Here is a 20,022-nt window from a genome sequence, read left to right as displayed (position 1 = left end):
CACCAGGCAATATCAACGTCGAAAATGGCCAAAAACGAAGAGACCAAGCTCAAAATCCCTGTGAGTTGTGTGAGAAATGTGTCGGCTGATTCATCTACAACTCTGCAGCAAACCGCTCGCTGCTTCTTGCATGCAAACCCTAAGCACTTAACACTACCCTTTTTCGCCATTAGCATTTCTGAAAAAGAGTTCCTATAATTTGTGCACTTGGAAAGATTATTCAAAGAAGCAGTTACTCACACATTTAAAGAAAGTCTGTTAGATGTGGAAGCAAATACAAAACTTGATTTTGAAACAGTGCAGCATTGAATTCCATTTGTTCAGTTATTTAGTTTGCAAAAGAGGAGGTAGGGAGCATATCAATGTACAAAAGACAAAATATAAAAGCGACTACTCTATCATCAAGATCAAGTAATCAGTTACCAATAAGTGACCAAGCAAGGAAGAAAATGAAATCCATTGAGCCCTAGACCAGTGGCTCTCAACCTTTCCTTTCCACTCACATCCCACTTTAATTAATCCCTATGCCATCGGGGCTCTGTGATTGTTAAAGGATTGCTTAAGGCAGTATGTGAGTGGGAAGGGAAGGTTGAGAACCATTGTTATTGAAATATTTGGCTTGAGGTAAAATTGTCATTCCCTTTGGAGTTAAGAAATCGTGCACATAATGAGTCAATTAGGGACAATTAAAACAATGGTTTTCAATTTTTTTTCTTTTCACCCACATACAGCAATCCCTTACTAATCAGAGAGCACCTATGGCATAGGGAATACTTAAAGTGATATGTGAGTGGAAAGAAAAAGGTTGAGAACTACTGCCCTAGATGCTTTCAAATTGCAACACCCGGGTGGCCCTCCAGAGACCTGGGTGAGAAGACTGGGTCATGGGTGCCTCCTACACCTTTCAAATAGCAGCCTAAACTACCTTTTAAATTGCCATCCCGCCCCTGAGTGACGCGTCCCACAGCCACTGGGAATCCCTGTGTTCTTTCTGTTCCCTTTCTATTTAAAGTTCCAGAGTAACCAGGCCCAACATTTCCCCTTTCAAATAGGCAGAGGAAGACACCAGGGTAAGTTTTACTGGGTTTCCTGACCACCTATGAGGTAGGCCTGGGACCCGGGTAGATTTTGACCAGGTTCTCTAACCAGGGAAGTGGTTGAGGCTGCCTCATTAAACATATTTAAAATTTTACTATCTCTATGCTTCTACTGTGATATTACTTAATAAAAAAAATCTTGATGAAGAATAATTAATTAAAATTTGGTTAGATAAATTTTTACATGATAGAGGAATTAGGGGATATGGGGAGAAGGCAGGTAGATGGAGTTAGGTCATAAATTAGATCAGCCATGATCTTATTGAATGGCGGAGCAGGCTCGATGGGCCATTTTTGGCCTACTCCTGTCCCTACTTCCTATGTTGCCCAGTTCAGCCCTTTCAAATAGCCCTGTACCTGGATCTTCAACCGAGCAAATTGCCCAGTCAACCCCATTTTACAAGGAAATTTGAAAGGGCCTAATGAAAGATTTTTTATTTTAAAAATGCAGATACTGAAATCTGAAATAAAAATGATGCAGTATCTCAGCAAGTACCTCTGGAAAGTGAAGGAGACAACTTCTCAGGTCAAAGATCCTTCATCAAACTGAGAAAGGAATCAAATCCATGTGTGATCCAGCATGCACTTGCTTTAACTTCAGTGGGCATCCATTAGGAAAAAGCTGTACCCAGGCTGTAGTTGAATACAAGAGTTCCTGACTGTCTTCTACAAAAGAGTGTTGATTGGCGAGTATAAGTAATTGGGGTGGGCGGGGGGAGGGTGATGAGGTCTGGGAAGTTTTGGCAAAGATGAGGGAACAGTTTAGAGTTAGAAAGGAATTCTAAAACAAAAAAATTACTTACCAACTCTGTTTCCAGGTCAAGATTTTGTTGATCAATCTCTTCTAGGGGGGAGGAATGAGATATAAAAATTACACAAATGTACAAAGGTTTATTTATCACCTTTAACCAGATCAGCTATTTTGACATTATTTTCTCAAGGTCACCACCATATCTTGAAGACATTTTGCCCCAATCAATATTCTAAGACATTCCTTTGATTTAATTTATTGATACCTAATTAATAAGCACATCTCTTCAGAGAGTTTGTGCTGAATTAGGATGTTGTTCCAACCTGCATTTCATGAGGGGGATGACCATCTGCTTCCAACAGACTTGACACCTCTCTGCAGAGATTAATTGCCTTGGCAACAAGTCTGCAGAGACTATTTATCTCAAGAGAAACCCATTATCTCTTTTTCACATTCTTTCAAGTGCTTACAGTCCAGTGAATAGATATATTACTCCAAACTCTGTGTATTCTGATAAAAGATGATACAGATTTAAAAATTCCACATTGTCATCACGAGCTGAATGCATCAGAGCGCGTCACTAGGAATGTCTGTCTATTCATTAGCCCAGTTTCTTATGGGGTGCCTGCGGTCAATTTATACTGCAGGCGGTCCGTAAAAATACCTAGGGGTCCTGGAGGAGAAAAGACGGGATGAAATTTAGCAAATAAATTCTGTGGCGACATTTTTACAGCAGAGCGGGAAATTTTCACAAATTTTCAGCTTCTCAGAGGCTGTGTAAAAGTCATAATCGACTCCAAATATGTCAATCAAGTATTCAACTGTATTGAAGGCACACAGGAAACTGCAGATGCTAGAATTCAAACACAATTGGAGGAATTCAACAGGTCAAGCAACATCCGCGGGATAAAAATTCCAGCCCACAAGGATGACCATTAATTTTGCTCCCATTGATAATGCTGAGTACCTCCAGCAGATTATGTTTGGCTCCATCTGCTTTGATTTATGTGTCCGATACCAGGCCCTTAATTATATTATAAAGACTGGTATAATCCTCCAGTTCAAGTTTATTATCATACAACTGTACAAATATTACCTGGCAAGACCGTGTTCTCTAGTGTAAAAACACACAACTGGACATAACATTCATAGAGCAAACAATCCATGTGCAGGACATATATGAAAATACATAATTTTTTTTAAACAGTAGAGTTTTGGAGGGTTAATATGAGCAGTTCATTTAGATCCTATGATCTATGAAATATCATTTCCGTGGATTATTTATCTCTAATCTGTAGCAATGCACCTCACCACCTTTAGCTTTTGTGCGACAATAATGGACATACATACAGCATAATAACCATTTCGGCCCAAGAGTTCATGCTACCCAATTAACCTACACTCCCTGTATGTTTTGAATGGTGGGAAGAAACCAGAGACCCTGGAGGAAGCAGACGCGGGGGAGAACGAACAAACTCCTTACAGTCAGCGCGGGATTCGAACCCTGATCGCTGTAAAGGCTTTGCTCCAATTTTGCTGCCTCTTTAATATAGGTTTTTAAGCATTAAGATTTGCAAATTGGGAAGAGGAAATCTGTTGGACTGAGCATAAGAGGTAGATCATTATATTGTGAATGTGGCTTGGGAGTATGGGATATATTTTTAATTACATTTTTGATCATGAGAATTTCTTCGCCAAGAAATAGTAAAGGAATTTTATCACCACCCATGAACACACTATTTATACAAATACGAGAGTCCAATGAATGGGGTGAGGGAAATAGCAGGATGTCACATGATAAAACCACTAGGGGGAAAAAAAAATTCAATCAGAACTGGAAATCCTAATGTGTTCTGCTGCAAAATGATAAGAATAGAAACAATTATAAACTTTTAAATATATATTTTTTAATTTAGTCATACAACATGGTAACAGGCCCTTTCGGCCCATGACCCTGTGCTGCCTTTACAGCCGATTCACTTGCAAGCCCCCAGTACATTTTGAACAGTGGGAGGAACCAGGAGTCCCTGAGGAAAACCCACGTAGATGCGGGAGAACATACAAACTCCTTACAAACAGTGTGGGATTCGAACCCCTGTCCCAATCGCTGGCGCTGTTACAGCGATGCACTAACCTCATAAACCAAAGTATAATGTAAAAATCCAAGCAAGTATGATGCAATAAATCTCGTGATTAAATATGACCAACTTAAAATAATTTTTGCTTTTGTCCTAAAAGCTGTAACAAACTATCAAATGAAAATTAGGACAGATTATTGTATGGCCTATAGTTCCGGTCACCTGCAGCTCCCAGTAAACTCACCAAATACCGAAACACTGGATGCAACTGCTGGATCAAGACCACTTAAACTCACGAAATCACTTGTTTTCAGTTTGAGCAATGCTATAACTATTGCAGAGATCTACCTTTTTGATCCATTTGAAAGCACGTGGAGGGTGACTGAATCCCTTGGCACCTGGTTTGATTACACTGTGGGGAAAGGGAAAAAAAAAATTAATAATGCACAACTTTTAAAGAATTGTGAATGGTATTCAAAGCAAAAAAGACTAATTTATTTTATTTTATAGAATGTGCGGTATCGGTTTTGTTTTTATGACTCCAAAATCCTAATTGATGTATTTTACTTTTGTTTTCTTCAGCACTGATTTCTCAGTGAAGGAAAACTCAAACCATTCTTTATTTCTCTTCTGCTGGATTAACCTGCTAAAACACTGCATGCATTTATAACGTTTGTGAGTTTGGCTTTTATTTGAAGTGATATTAATGTGGCAGTCGTTACTCACCTTCCATCATCTTATGATCATTGTTACCGTTGCTTAACTTTATTTATTGTCAAAATATCAGTAGGAATAATTAAAAACCTCATGCCAGGTTTCTAAGCATGATCTCTGCAAAATTGATAACTGGAAACTCCTAATAACCAGGGTGCCTGTCTGAAACAGGAAAAATACCCCTTCATTATGCCTATCAGTGCAGCCCACTGGGTGTACAGTAATCCATCTATTATTGATTCATAAAAGTTTAACAAACCATTCAGTTTTAATATGACTGTTGCAATGAAATAAAAATTGAATATAACCAGATGTAGCAGCAGGCATTGATCTAGGTACTGAACTTGGATATGAAAAGTTCACTCCCAAGTCCAACTCACCTCCATCTCATGGATGTATCTCTGCTTCAGTTATTTTTAAATTTGTTATACAGTAAGACCCCTGATATCCAGCGCATATGGTGATTGGTAGATGCCGGTTAAGTGCATTTGCCAGTTGCTTGAGATTGTGCGTAGCACGACTGGTGAACTTCACTGCTAGGGCGCACCAAGTTAAAACTTTTTTTATTTTAACGATATATTTTCTGCAAATTTTTTTCTGCCGGTTGCTTGAGGGTACTTGAATTCCGGATAACTGGGATTTTACTGTATATGTTTATTTAGTCTACATTTAAAATAGAGTTGAGCAAATAAGCTCCTTGGGATAAAGTTAAGTTCAGATCTATTGGCAGAGTACATTGACATCAAATACAACCCTGAGATATCCTTTTTCCAATCAAGCCCATAAACTCCTTATGATTCAACAGGAATGACCTTTCCTCTCTCAAACAAAACCCTTCTGGTTAGTTTATATTTTGTATTCCACAATGCCATCTGGACCTTCTTTATTTAAAGTGGGAAAACAATTGTGGAGGCTTTTCACATTCTAATTTCAATTTGTTATCATTTTAACCTTCATTATGGTTTATTTCAGAGGTCAACTCTGGGAAGGATGGGAAGGCTAGATGTCTACAAAATGATGGCTTCATCAGCAAAATTAACTGCTGACAACTTGCTCATCCTGTATCATTATGGACTGAATTTCATTTTTAGCCTTGAAGATTGGATAAACTAAGGGGCTGGTGCAGATAGGATGTTTGCACTGTTGGGGAATTTTAATAAAAAATAATAAACTCTTCAAGGGACAAATTATGTAAATAAGTCCTATCTGCTCAAAGCCTTTCATCGATTGTTCACAAGTCATCTTTTTTGCATACCATACTCTTGAAATAAAGTAAACAGGTTCTACAGTCAAGGAGGAGAGAGATAATTTTGTTTTTGGAACACTGAAATTATAGAATACTTCCATTACCTGTGCAAATTGTAATTTGTCTATAATGAAGTCATACAAATTTTAGCCACTGCCAATGGGCTTTTTAAAAAAAAAAGCAATTCAGAAGACTGGAACAAATATCTGTGTCCATGCAGGAAGCATAAATGAAAAGGAATATAACAGGTTATGGGAAAACAATAAAGAAGACCATATGGAATATGAGTTTGTTTGAAGGGGAACTGAATGCTTTAATTATTTTAATCAATTACCAGCAAAATTCTGAGCTGAGAATTCTGCTTTGTTGCCATGACTGCATGTACAGATTTAACCCATTATTTCAATTCACCTTTGAGATACACAAAATTAAGGAAGAGCAGAGTCTGTACAATAAGCAAAGTTATATCCTGTAAATATTTACTGCATTTATATCCATCTATGAAGTTCATTCAGTGATTTGGAATTTAAGTAATACAAATTGGAATGTCTAGCGACATGTAATATCAGAAATTGATTTATAATTGAAATTTTGCTGTTTGATTTATTCAATTGTTAAATTTTTAAATCTTGTTTCATGTTGAATAGTAAGTTTCATAAATTCAGCTGTCAAATGTGGAAGGTTTGGTTAAAGTTTTATTTTCCATTGCCTGATGAAATCAAAATCTGTACAATAAAATTAAAAATGGAAGGGTAGAAATTTGAACCTGGTCTCTGGCACTGGATACCTAATATGGTTGCAATAGTGTATTCACTTCCGAATGAGTTTCCATTGACTATGATGGATTTCTAGCCTAATATCTTAATTTAAAATATAATTATCAATAATAAATCATCTGCTGTAAAAAAATAAACCACACATTAAATGATTTATACTGTTTGTTGTACACAGATTAATCCAATTTCAAATTGAAAATTTGATCAGTTAGTAATTGCAGTCACTCTGACTGTAGAATGCTAGCTAATCTATAACTGGACATCAACAAAAATACGTGCATAGAAATACACCTTCAGTCACCAGTGCAAAATATGCCACATCATGTCGGCAATGCAGTCTACTCTGCCTCCAACATTGCAGGGTGGAAGTCACAGCAGTTACTGATCTCAACTAGAGATAAATTTATAGATAATCTAAAGATGGATCAAATCAGTTATGATCTAGTAGACTAGGATAACTGAATATTTACTTTCTTTGAGGGAAAAATGTTCTAAATTAAAGCACAAATAAAGTTTCATGTGTTTTACAAATTGCTCACTTTTTTCAACTAAAATGTTTCATTCTTTTCAAGGAATGTTTTTGACACGTGCAAAGAGAATCATTAATCCAGTGAGTTTATCATTCCAGATTGTAAATAGCGACCTTTTTTAAAAAAAATGTACCTTGTTAGTAAAATTGCACTAATTGCAACTGTTAATAAAATCATTTGTCATTGTAAGTTATTATTGGAGCATACATAAAAGAATGGTTTCTTCAAAGTTTACTGAGTAAATGGAATAATTCCTGCTCCAAGCTAAATGCAATCTTTGAAACTAGCAATCACCAATACGTAGCCACAATATTACATTTCTCCAACTCGCAGGGCCTTTGTGCGCTAGTCCCAACAGGAGCAGGAATTATGGCTAATATTCCTCTAGAGTATGATGTAAACAATAATCTTTTAACATTTCTTGGGGGCATAATGTGATTTTGGGGTAACATTGTTGCATAAGATGAAGTTGTGAAAACAAATCGTCCTTTTTACAAGTGCTTGTTTCAGCTTGTGTTTTAATGATACTTTGATTATTCCAGATATTTCAAACAGAAGTGGAATATCCTATTTTGTAATTGTATCTTTCTCACATCAGTATTGAAACAAACTGTTACATTAGCACTGATGCATCAACCTCTACTGCAGACATCAGTTACAAGACTAAAGACCTTTTAAAAATACTATTAAAATTTTACTGTGATGTGTTAACTAAGTGTCTGTCTTCTAACCTTCATGAACACCTAAAACTGTACCTTTTTATTTACATTACTGTGGCATATTGTTTGTCCAGATATTAAACCAAAAAGTATTGATAAATTCCAGCATCAATAAGAACAAAAACAATATTTCCTTCTCCAATTTAATGTCCTCTTCAAAATTAGCATTAGAACACTGGTCATGTTAAACATATTCTATCTATCTTTGAAAATTGTTGGGGTTTCTGTTCATTAATCATGCTAAATTAAATTAAATATCCTAAACTAGATTTTTAGGAATGCAGAGAAAGCGATCAGCACATACCGTTCTTGAGCTCTTATTGAAATCACAATTACATCACTTTTCATTAGATCAGAAATAAGTATTTCTCAGTACACAGAATTCCCAGTTTGAAATATTGCCTATTAAACTCAAAGGGGACCAAATCCTATTTTAAGTTACAACATAGGAACATAGGAAGTAGGAACAGGAGTAGGCCAAAAATGGCCCATCGAGCCTGCTCCACCATTCAATACGATCATGGCTGATCTAATTTATGAGGAATCTAATTTATGAGTGAAGGAAATGCTCATTTTGGTTCACGAATTTAACCATCAGGTGCATATATATAATACATATATTTGTTGATATTTATTAATTTATATGTTGTAGAATGACTAAACAAATTGAAAATTTCAGCCCCAGAATTGGGGCTTCAGAGATAAGTTTGCTAATTAGACACTGCAAAATAAGGAAAATGCCAAGAAGTTATGTGAAAATTGAATTTAGAGAATAAACAGCATTCACCAGTTTACAATAAGAACCAAGATTATTTTCCAAAAAAAGCAAAGGGAAAAGAACCAACGAATCAAAAGTAAATTGTAGCTTTCTTTACTTGTCCAATTTAAAAGTATTTCAAATCAATAATATATTTTTGGAATGACTCTTTATTAAATGGTAGAGGAAGACAAGTTAATATTGGGTTTTTCACAAGAACTTACCAAAAATAATGTAGCCAAACCAGTATAAAAGATCATGATGTGCAAATTGCATTCCTTCCAAATTAAGATTCTTGATTTTTCACTTTGGTTTCAAGTCCATTATGTTTTTAGCTGGCTCCATCCTTAGAATGAAATAATAAGAGTGGTAGGTTAATTACTCTCATTTGCATCCTTTTGAAAAGTCTCTTAAAATTGAGATGGATTTCCAATAGAAACCATCGAAAAGGTGTCACTGGCTTTAATCTAATGATAGACAGAATACGAGAGAAACACAACTTAATCTCAGAATGTCCACTTCTCCCATCCTACACAAGTCAGATCTATCACGTGACCCACCTATTTAAATGAGGGTTAATAGACCATTTCAACATTTTGTTTAAAATGCAATAAATAATTCATTTAATTTTGAAAAAAGTATCTTTTAACACGAGTACTTTTTAAAATGTCTATTGCAGCATTTTTAAATTATCATTAAAAAATGACATTTTGACAAAGGGCAAGGATCTGTCCACAGAATCAATAGGAATCTCCTGGGCAGGGCCTCAGGTGTACATAAAGTCATTCCTGAGGCCACCTTTCACCTTGCCAGATACCTCCTGGGTGTAGAGGACCTGGTTGCTTGGTACTCTGGACTCGAAAGTGCAGGAACAACAAACAATCTGCTGGAAGAACTCAGTGCATCAGTGGGAGGAAAAGAATTGTGAATGCTTCAGGCTGGAACCCTTTATCAAGACTGAGAGTGCCGAAGGGTGATAACCAATATAACGTAGACACGAAAAGTGGGGGTGTTGGGGAACCAGGGAACGATGAACGACAATGGACAAAGGTAATTGAAAGCTGAAAAAATCTGAGTGATGGACTGAATACAACTCAATGTATTTCATTCTTTATAATCACATGGCTTAAACTACAGCAGATTACCAATTAACTACACCAAGTGATATTTTGCAATTCAATTTTTGAAAAGGATTGCCTAATTACACCTATCATAATTGGATGAATGCTTCAATGGAAACGACAGGAATAGTCTAAGTACCAATATGTCTATAATTATATACAAAATTACAGAAAGATAAATGTGCACGTCAGCTAGCTAAACTTTATTAACATGAAATATAGGCAAATAGATGCTCAACATTTTCCCGCAACCAATTTAATGTAATTTCCTTCTTAGATGGAAAATACAGAAAATGTTAGAGAACAAACCAAAAATGTGAAGATCTAGCAAATCTTGAAGGACCTAAAGTCACGTTGAAATGAAAAATGCAAAAAAGGAAATTAAATTTTGTTGTGATTAAGTCATATCTGTGTGTTTTGCAAACCTGCAATGTGGTAATGAATCACTCCTGTTCAGAAAAATGGGAATCCAGATGTGAAATAGCCTGGATTTGTCAATAGTAAAGCATGTTGTCAAAGATTGCTGCAGGATCTTGATCATTTGAACAGGTGGGGAGGAATTAAATATAGAGAAAGAAAAATGACATGTTGCATTTTAGGTGGGGGGGGGGGGTGTTTCTAATATGGCTAGGACCTACTCAGAGAATTGCAGAGCTCTGGAGAGTGTTGTAGAACACAGAAATCTATGAGAACTAGTGCATTTTACCTTGAAAGTGGCATCTTACATAGTCAAAAATGCTTTGTCATATTGGTCTTCATCGGTCAGCATATTGAACAAAAAAACAATTAAATCACAAGTTCCTAATTTTAGTTCATTAAATGATATCTCAGAACTTCAAATTTAAAATAATACACTGCATTTTGTTCACAAGGTATTCCTTTAAATCTGGAGTGTCTCTTTCAGTGATACACATGAATAACACTGATTCCCCACAGTAGTTGAGAAGGATTTTGGTCTCATCTTCAGCTGTACTCATGGGCCCAGACCCAAGTTACTGCACAAATAGGCACAATATTGCTGTTGAGGTGAAGCACAAGTGACATAAAGGGGTTGAGCTCCAGAATGAGATCAGAATGGAAATTAAAATAACTAATAATGTTTATGAACATATTTTTTATAATATTTTGGTTCATTAATTGATAAATTATTGAAATCTTTTAAACGATTGTTGGATGGTTCCTGAAATAAATGAAAATACACCTGTGAACTGCCACGTTGTGATTCATAGTAATATAACAGGAGGAGGAAATTCTCAATGGAAGAACCGCTGGTTCCAGGAAATCTATCCATGAGCCACAGGAGAACCTACAATAACCTGTTAAAACAATATTGTGTTTTTGTTTCTTGTTGGCAACTGTAAGAGCAGAACTTGGAACAAGAAGCGGAGGGTTTAAAAAGCACCAGGACAGGTAGGTGCTTGTTTACCATTAAGGGAAGCTCATTGTATCAGTGGAGTTATTGAGGCTTTGGAGAGAAGAGAGTGAGGCCAAAGAATCAAGGAAGAAAGGAAAATTTTCCCTTTTGTCGATGTTCAGTACAGTAGTAGTGGTGGGGAGGGTAGTGAAATGTTCCTCCTGTAGGATGTGGGAATTCATGGAATCTGATGGTTTCCCTGATAACCACATCTGGGAGAAGTGCAGCCAACTCCAGCTCCTGAAAGGAACTGGAGCTAGAGTTGGATGAACTAAGGATCATTCGAGAGGCTGAGAAAGTCATAAGACTTTTGCGGAGTTAATTCCCCCCCCCACCCCACCCCCCAGAATGGAGGATTTAACTAATGGGTGAACACCGAGAGGTCAGGGGAGAAAGAAGAAAGTGCAGGGTCATCCTGTGGCCATTCTCCTCAGCAGCAAGCACACCCCTTTGGATACTGCTGAGGTGAATTGTCTATATGGCCAAGGCAGCAGCCAGACCAGTAACACTGTGGTCAACTCTAAGCCTCAGAAGGGAAGAGTGAAGTCAGGTAGACATAGGAGATCCAATAGTCAGGGGAACTGATAGGAGATACTGTGGCTGCAAAAGAGACTCTAGGATAGTGTTGCCTCCTAGGTGCTTGGGTCCAGGATGTCTCTGAGTGGGTGCAAACTATTTTTAAAGGGGAGAGTGAGCCGCCAGTTCAGGCTGTGGTACATTTTAAAACCAATGACTTGAGAGGGATAGAAGTCCTGAAAAATAAATTTAGGGAGTTAGGAAAGAGGATGAAGAGCAGGACCTCCAAGGTGGTCATCTCAGGATTACTCACAGTGCCACAACCTGGGGACGTTCAGAACATGAATACAGCGCTGACAAGTAAGTGGCTGAAGAGAAGGTGAAGGGGGCAGGGTTTCAATTTCTTGGATCATTGGAACCTTCTCTGAGGAAGGGGTGACCTGTACAAGTGGAACAGGTTGCACCTGAACTGTAGGGTGTGGTGAAACAACCACAACACTGGCCGCGCTCCCACCAGCCCACTGCAGGGGGCAACCACTGTACTTACAGGTAGGCAACCTGTATATAGACTCAAGCCAGCTCCTCCTGGGTCAGTTGGACACGTGGAGCCAGCAGAGGACAGTCGGGCACACATGGAGCCATCAAGATATGACAACTGATGTGCGCATCACAGAGGGGAACCAACAACCCGGCAGGAAGAGTTAGAGCAGTGGTTCTCAACCTTTTTCTTTCCACTCACATACCACTTTAAATATTCCCTATGCCATTGGGAAGGGAATTGCTACGGGATTGCTTAAGGTGGTATGTGGGTGGAACCTTCGTCTAAGGTTGAAAACCACTGTTTTAATCATACCTAATTGACTTGTTATATGCAGGGATTCATAACTCCAAAGGAAATGGGCCAATGACAATTTTTCTCAAACAAAACATTTCAATAACAATTGGATCTAGAGCAATGATTCTCAACCTTCCCAAGGAGGTTCACAGGGATAATTCCAGGAATTAATTTGTCATCATATGAGGAATATTTGGTAGCTTTTGGCCTATACTCATTGGAATTTAGGAGAATGGTGGGGGGGGGGGGGGGGGGGGGAGGGAAGGAGAGGGGAATCTCATTGAAACATTTCTAATGTTGAAAGACAAAACATATGTAACAGGATGATAGGAGAGTCTAGGGCAAAGGGTTCAATTTCAGGATTGAAAGGCATCCATTTGGAACAGAGTTGCAGAGGAATCTCTTTAGCTAGATGGTGGTGAATCTGGAATTTGATGCCGCAAGTGGTAGTAGAGGCCAAGTAATTGGGTGTATTTAAGTCAGAAACTGATAGGTTCTTGATTAGCCAGGGCATGAAAGGTTATGGGAAAAAGGCTGAGCAGAGGGGCTGAGTAGGAAAATGGATTCGCTCATGTGGGGTGGCACAATTAGCATAGCGGTAAGCGCCAGTGATCAGGACTGGGGTTCGAATCCTGCGATGTCTGTGAGAAGCTTGCGCATTCTCCCTGTGTCTGCATGGGTTTTCCCTGGAGGCTCCCACTCTTCAAAATTTTCCTGGGGTTGAAGGTCAATTGGGTGTAATGGGAAGCACAGGCTTGTGGCTGTAATGGCCTGTTACCGTGCTGTATATCTACATTTAAAATTTAATTTTAAATTAAATGGTGCAGCAGACTGGATGGGTTGAATTGCCCATCACCGTTCCTATGTCTTGTGTTCTTCTATAGCATTCATCACCTCTAATGCCCCAGGAAATGTCCATAACCTTTCAAAACATTATCTTGAATCTTTCTACAATCGTTCCTCTAATGAGCTGTCCAGCTTCCGAGATCTTTAAATGTGCCTTGCTATCTCAAACCAGTGCACATTACACAATTTTTGAACTGAAATGCCTTGCCCTTATTCTCAGCTTTGCACAGGTTGTCTTATTCCACCTCAGTAATGCAATTAACCTCAAATAAGCACAATTGAGTTTCCCATCTATGAATTTGTCAGGTCTGCACTCAACTATTGCAAATCCTGCCTGGTTGGTCTCCCTTTTCTGTAAGATCATCTTATCCCATAACAAGTCCTTCTTGTATCATAACTAACCTTGCTGCCTTGCGCAAATTTCAAAATTAAAATAGAAATTGATACGTATAGATTCCTTCATGTCCTCTCCTCTCTCAGAACCTCCATTATCCTTTCCTCTTTTAGACAACCACCCTGCTTGTTTCATGTGGCAATATTCAACTCTAGGTGGAACTTTTACCCCAAGGCAATCTTATTTTTGCCCCTCTAAGACTTTCCTTTGGCTTTGCTTGGGGTCATTTTTCCCAATAGGTCCTGTTTACCATAAATTCAGAATATGTACGTCATGAACACAAACATGTTTAAGAAAAATGCTCTGTTGATATAAATGAATGTTTATATCCTTATCTGGTCTGCAGCCTTTTGTAAATTCATAATTTGAAACACTAAACATGTAAACAATCCAATCTCAGGAAATGCCAAGGTCCACAAGATCAAACCTCATCTAGACATTATTCACTATTGGGTATTTTCAAACCCATAATTGGAAACACTTAATTTAGGTTTGAAAATGCATGGGTTAATTGCAGCAAGCTAACACAAAACTACTCAAAGTAAGAAATACTTGGAATTTTGAAGAGATTGGGGATGAATTTGGGGAAACAGCAGCAGAAATTATAGATATTGAGCATTCAAATGGCAATGAATATCTACACTCTTCAACAGCAGTTAAATTTGCTTCCCAGAGAAGCAGAAGGTATAGAGAATATTCCTGGGCTAAAAAATGGAAAGAAAACAGAGCATTTTCAAATAGGTGTTTTTTTAAAATAAATTGTCCAATATAAAAAGTACCACAAGTTGCTCTTTTTGAAAAAAGTGTGGTGATTATAACCAAAATGCAGTGATAGTTAACAGAAAAACAGATTGATAAATTAATTCTAATATAGATTGAAAAGGCTGCAAAAATGGCCTTGAGAATTGTGGGTTTAATAAATCAAAACATAGGCTACAAGGGTAAATAGGCAATGAAGACCTCATCCAATTCAACGTTCAAGTCAAGTTCATCACCAGATTGTACAAATACAACCCAACGAAACAGTGTTCTCTGGTCCTTGGTACAAACCACCCAGACCAACAGTACACCTGCAGGACAAATATTACATCTATACAAATAAAGAAATAAATATTATTTTGTGGATATGAGAGTCTCGGGTGGTTTGTGTGAGCAGTTCCTTTGGTCGTTCAGCATTCTCGCTGCCCATGGGAAGAAGCTGTTCCTCAGCCTGGTGGTGCTGGCTCAGATATGCCTGTATCTCTTCCCTGAAGGGAGCAGCTGAAAGATGTGTGCGGGGTGCACAAATGTTTGCTACAGTTTAAGAATTATTCTCACTTTTTGTCAATAGGGATGAGTACCGTATATTTCAGTGTATAAGTCGTGAAACCCTAAATAATTTCTCAAAATGGGGGGGTGGATTGACTTATACTCCAGATATACTTTTGAGACCTTAAATTCAATGAAAAAAAACAAATTGATGTCAAGTCAGTGTAATAGGTCGACGCTGGAAGCACCTCCCCACTGCCGGCACTGTCATTCCCCAACATCTCACCACAAGTGGGCACCACCATAACCTACCCAGAGATTCTACAATTGTAGAGCCCAAGGTCACCACTCCTACCGGGGAACCTGAGGTCGTTGTCACTGCTCCTGCCCAGTAGGCCGAGGTTCCTGCTCCCACCGGGAGAACGATGTCACCACTCCTGCTCCAGGGTCATTGCCACTCCTGCCAGGTAGGCCGAGGTCCCCGCTTCCACCAACTCCAGCTACAGACTTGGACCCAGCACTGTCCTCCCAGCCAGAAGCTAAGGTTTTTTTTTTAAAATAAACTTTTTTTAAAACTTAATTGCTTAATTTACAGCTTTGTTACTTGGCCAGTGGGGTACTGTAAATAAAATTTTGGGTTGTTGCTGGGAGGCCTGGACAGCCCAAAAATTGGGGGTAGACTTGTACACCGGATATACAATAAAACCATTAAAATGAGGCTGAAAAAGGGAGGTAGATTTATCTGCTAGTCAACTTATACACTGAAATATACAGTAGTTCATGCTAAACATGTACAGTGGATAATGTCGATGGAATGGAAACAATGAATACCACAATCACACAATAGGCTTTTTCAGGTGCATTCCACGCTAAGAATGTGCCTGAAGAAGCAGAAGCTACCCTTTAAATTGTTGTTCAGGTGGCAGTGTTTAAAGCGCAACGCTGGCCACCTGAAGGACACAACTGGACAGGATGCAGCTCTAAGCCGACTCCGGCTCCTGCCCAGTGTTAGTTGTGATCAGCAGCCTGAGCCTTTCACATCTGCTTTCGACCCGCTGCATTCAGTGGCTTGGGGAGCCACTGAACAGAGCTGATTCTCCCTCTCAGAGGAGGGTTACGTAGCTCGCCTCAAGAGCGCCTCCTGCACATCCACATCCTCAAAACAGCCACATGTTGCCTAAACACGAGGCTTTACAGGCGGGACAATTGGCCACCTGAAAGGGCCTACTAATAGGCATGGGTATGAAGTGATAAACAGCAACTATTGCTGAACTGCAAGTTCCCTGAGCTCATTGATTGTCTGCCCTCAAATCCTACCCTTACCTGGTGGGATATTTGGATGCAGTTTTGCTCTGAAGAGCAAATCCCATCATATTGTGGAGGCCGGGTGCAGGATCTTTCAAATCTAAGGAGATCATCTCTGTCCCCAAGAAGCCTGGAGAACTACTGAAGCCCTGATCATAAGATTACCAGCTGGCATAACTGTTAACGAGATTGAAATGCTTGTGAAATTGCCTGACATTCAAAACTAATTAACAATTAAATACCTACTAAATCTTTAAGGTCTTTTTAAAAAAAATCACCCAAACCATTAACAATCAATTTAAAACTATTACTTAAGGTTGAATCATTTCAACTCATAAAACAATTAAATCACCTTAAAAGTTTACATAAAAACATTAGAAATAAACTTGAGCCCCCCCCCCATACCTGTTCCTGAATGTAATAAAATGTTGAGTAATCTTTTACCTCAGTACCATTTTCCTGATTTTCTGATACCTTCAATATTCAAAAGTTTAGAAGTAACATGAGAGGGAGCTTCTTCACTCAGAAATGGGTGGAATGACCCTCCAGAAGAGATGGTTGGAGCAAGGTCAATTCAAGAAAAAGTTGGATAGGTGCATGGATGTGAGGGGATTGGAGGGTTATGGGCAGGGTGCAGGCAAGTGGAACTAGAGGAGATTGCTTAAATCGGTACGGACTAGCGTGGCTGAGATGGCCTGTTTCCGTATTGTAATTGTTATATGTTTATATCAATATCATCTTGGAATATAAAGAACAATGCAGCCACACTGTCCTCTTGGGTAAAAATTCCAAGAGAGCAGTTCCAGTTCCAGTACCAGGATGTGATGGATCAGGACAGGATACTTTCTGTGGTGCATCAGGAGAAAAAAATGATGAGCCTCTTGGGACATGCCAAATGTTCTTTGGCTTTGACATAGATGTGTAAGAGGCCAGTTGTTTCATAGAAACTACCCCAAAAAACAATGATAGATTACAGCCACTAAGAGATAAATCAACTTTAAGCCATAATCAAAGGGTGTCAGTGTAATAATAGCTGTGGAATGTACAGTGCTTTTTCATGTGTGCCATTCAATAAAAAATTATGATGTCTGAATATCATTTAAAGAAAGGATGACGGGTGGTTCTGGGGCAATCATAACACCTTCCTGCTTTCTCCCAATTTCATAGGGTGACTCGGTGAGCATAGCAACGCTAATACTGCACAGGTGATGCAGGTTTGAATTCGGAGCTCTTTGTAAGGGGTTTGTACACTCTTCCCATGTGTGCACAAGTTTCCTTCCACGCTCCAAAAAAAAATGGGGATTTTTTTTGGAGTTAATTGGTGTATTTAAGCAGCAGGGCTTGTGGGCCAGAAGGACCTGTTATCATGGTGTATTTCTAATCCTTATACCTGATCCTCTCAACATCTTTTTCTCTCACTGCAAAAGCGTGCTTGGCTAACTGAATATTAACAGCATGCTCTTCATTCCACCAACTTCCCATTCTCCTTTCCTTTCTGATGCTGCGATCAGCTTCCAAGAAGTGCCCTCCCACTCAACCAGCCTCTTTGCTATTAGCTCAGTCACTTGAGACATGAGGCTAGAAGGGAAATTGACATGGGTGTAAGTATTAGAGCGGAGAAATGAGATGTCAGTAGCGGTAGCTTGCTATGGATGGAGCCGGAATTCTGTTTCTGCTGCGGCCTAATTAAAAGGAGAGCTGAGCAGATGAAGGTGGCAGAGGGTCATCAATTAAGAAATGCTCAGTGCATTGTCAGCTGGCCAGCAAGTCTGTACATAACTAGAGCAAGGAGCTATCTGGCTCCAATCTGTCTCAAGGCTTTGCACAGAACATGGGCACCATTCAGTTCCAACTCCTCCACATTGGAACCCATTGTGATCAAACCCCTGCTGACAGTTATAACAGCTTCCACAATGGCTCTTGTTCAAATCACATTGTAGCTCATTCCAATATCCAAGCTGAGTTCACATGTAGACTTGAAGCTTTAATTACCAAAATGCCCTTTGGAAGTAATGTACTTAACTCAAGAACCCACCCACCATTTTGCTCATTCTTTTTCCTGGTCTCCAGTAAACTTGAAATATTTTGTTCAAAAATGGAAAATAAAATTCAAAACGCATGCAGTTTGGGGCCAAAATTAGCAAGAAATGTTTTGCCTGTTACAGCCAAATTCTGCTTCCTAATAACACGCTAATGCACAGAACCCAAGCTGACATGGGCTGGTGCGCTGAAATGAGTGCAAAGACTTTTGTGTCTGATAGCAACAGTCATGAATAAACCCTTTGCTTGCATCAGGTCTTTTACAAAATTAATTTTAAATTTCACCACCACTCCCAGTGTGCCAGCTCAATTATTACACACAGCTGAAACCAGTGCCAAGTTTTGGTCTTTATATGTATTCAGTAAAATCAGAATAAATCATTTAAATATGGTTGTAGCTGTTATGTCTCCTTCTCAAATCAGTCATCAGGAAAAGATTGGCAATCAGAAGATTGTTTTTGTTAATGTAAGAGGCATAAACAACAGGATTGCCAGTTTCCTTCCACAATCTGATTCTAACTGCTAAGTTTATTTTGCTGCCAATTGGCATCTGTTCTGAAGTATATTCATCTTCTAAACTATTGTAGAAAATGCTCTATCTGGTATATCATGTAGTGTGTAAAATCAACTGATATGCAAATGAACAGAATTACAGCAAATGCAATTAAAAATCTATCATAATACTCAAGAATCAATGCTTCTAATAGTTAAAATATGATGAAAACTAAAATTTGTGATAGATTTAAACTTGTTAATTCCACAACTTACAATCAGCCAACTTTTTAACTTGCTTAATTGATTTTTACTGATTTTAAAAGCACCTCGGGATGTGACAAGTTAATTTGTTCATTTAGCTTTCCTCCCCATCCCCAGTGGTTCTCAGCCTTTTTCCTTCCACTCACGTAGCACTTTAAGTATGCCATTGGAGACTGCATCCAAGGACCACTATAAACTGTAGCGACAGTTCTGGGGTAGGGAGTCATGCGGTGGCCCGCCACCGCGGAGATTGAGCCAGTACATCGCATGGCGCACACAGAAGTAAACAGCCACATAACACACTGTCACACGTCCCTTAACACTGTGAACCGGCGCAATTGAAAGCTGATGCAGTACAAGACTAGCAGCTCTAAAATGGCGCTGGCCAACCTGCCCAGCTCACAGATCAATAACAGGCTGGGGAAGAAGGGTATTCACTTTCAAGAATGTTCCCGCCCGCTATTGTTATTCATGTAGCTGATGTCAGCCAATCAAACCAACGGCGGGAACTCCAACTGTATAAAAGGAGCCTTTCCAACCTCAGCAAATTTCACAGCTTAACCTCCCCATACTGTGAGTGTGTGTTTCTTTGTAGCAGTTGACTACAATACCACCTTTTGTCTGTTGAATACTCTAATCTGCAGCCGCTGCAACCGATGTGGACTTTTACCCCCTCCATAAATCGTCCGCGAAGCCAAGCCAAAGAAAAAGATACTCTAATCTGGAGAAATGATCAAATAATTCAACAGATTTTTCATGAAATCATGGGAAGGATATTTCTTTCATAACTGGCCTCTCTGAATGACTCTGTGCAGCCGCCCAGCGTACATTTTCAGAAGGTTTGCTGCAAAAAGACTGAGTTGGAATATAAATGTTTTT

At 38.9% G+C, this 20,022-nt stretch overlaps 2 protein-coding genes across 17 annotated transcripts in view; one reads left to right on the top strand and one right to left on the bottom strand.

Annotated features, from left to right (window-relative positions):
* The window catches only part of LOC138735642 (extracellular sulfatase Sulf-2-like), a 379,836-nt gene extending 371,933 nt beyond the window's left edge, over positions 1–7,903 (top strand). For 14 of the 15 annotated variants that reach the window (XM_069883752.1, XM_069883744.1, XM_069883750.1 and 11 more), the window contains 3 exons: positions 7–60; positions 4,509–4,601; positions 5,613–7,903. In XM_069883752.1, the coding sequence (XP_069739853.1) occupies positions 7–60; positions 4,509–4,596 (142 nt within the window). In that variant the 3' untranslated portion in view covers positions 4,597–4,601; positions 5,613–7,903. The remainder of the gene's footprint in view (positions 1–6; positions 61–4,508; positions 4,602–5,612) is intronic. The other variant, XM_069883756.1, reaches the window with a different exon arrangement.
* LOC138735644 (sodium-dependent lysophosphatidylcholine symporter 1-like) overlaps positions 1–20,022 on the bottom strand; it is a 73,328-nt gene that overhangs the window by 6,933 nt on the left and 46,373 nt on the right. Inside the window, exons 13-16 of one of the 2 annotated variants that reach the window (XR_011339834.1) lie at positions 8,893–9,014; positions 4,275–4,338; positions 1,901–1,941; positions 1,594–1,763 (exon numbers count right to left, since the gene is read on the bottom strand). The gene's annotated coding sequence lies outside the window, so the exon portion shown is untranslated. The remainder of the gene's footprint in view (positions 1–1,593; positions 1,764–1,900; positions 1,942–4,274; positions 4,339–8,892; positions 9,015–20,022) is intronic. The other variant, XR_011339833.1, reaches the window with a different exon arrangement.

Source organism: Narcine bancroftii, chromosome 6 (assembly GCF_036971445.1).
Source record: "Narcine bancroftii isolate sNarBan1 chromosome 6, sNarBan1.hap1, whole genome shotgun sequence".
NCBI lineage: Eukaryota > Metazoa > Chordata > Chondrichthyes > Torpediniformes > Narcinidae > Narcine > Narcine bancroftii.
The sequence above is the reverse complement of the archived record's forward strand: the minus strand, read 5'-3'. Positions and strand labels throughout refer to the sequence as shown.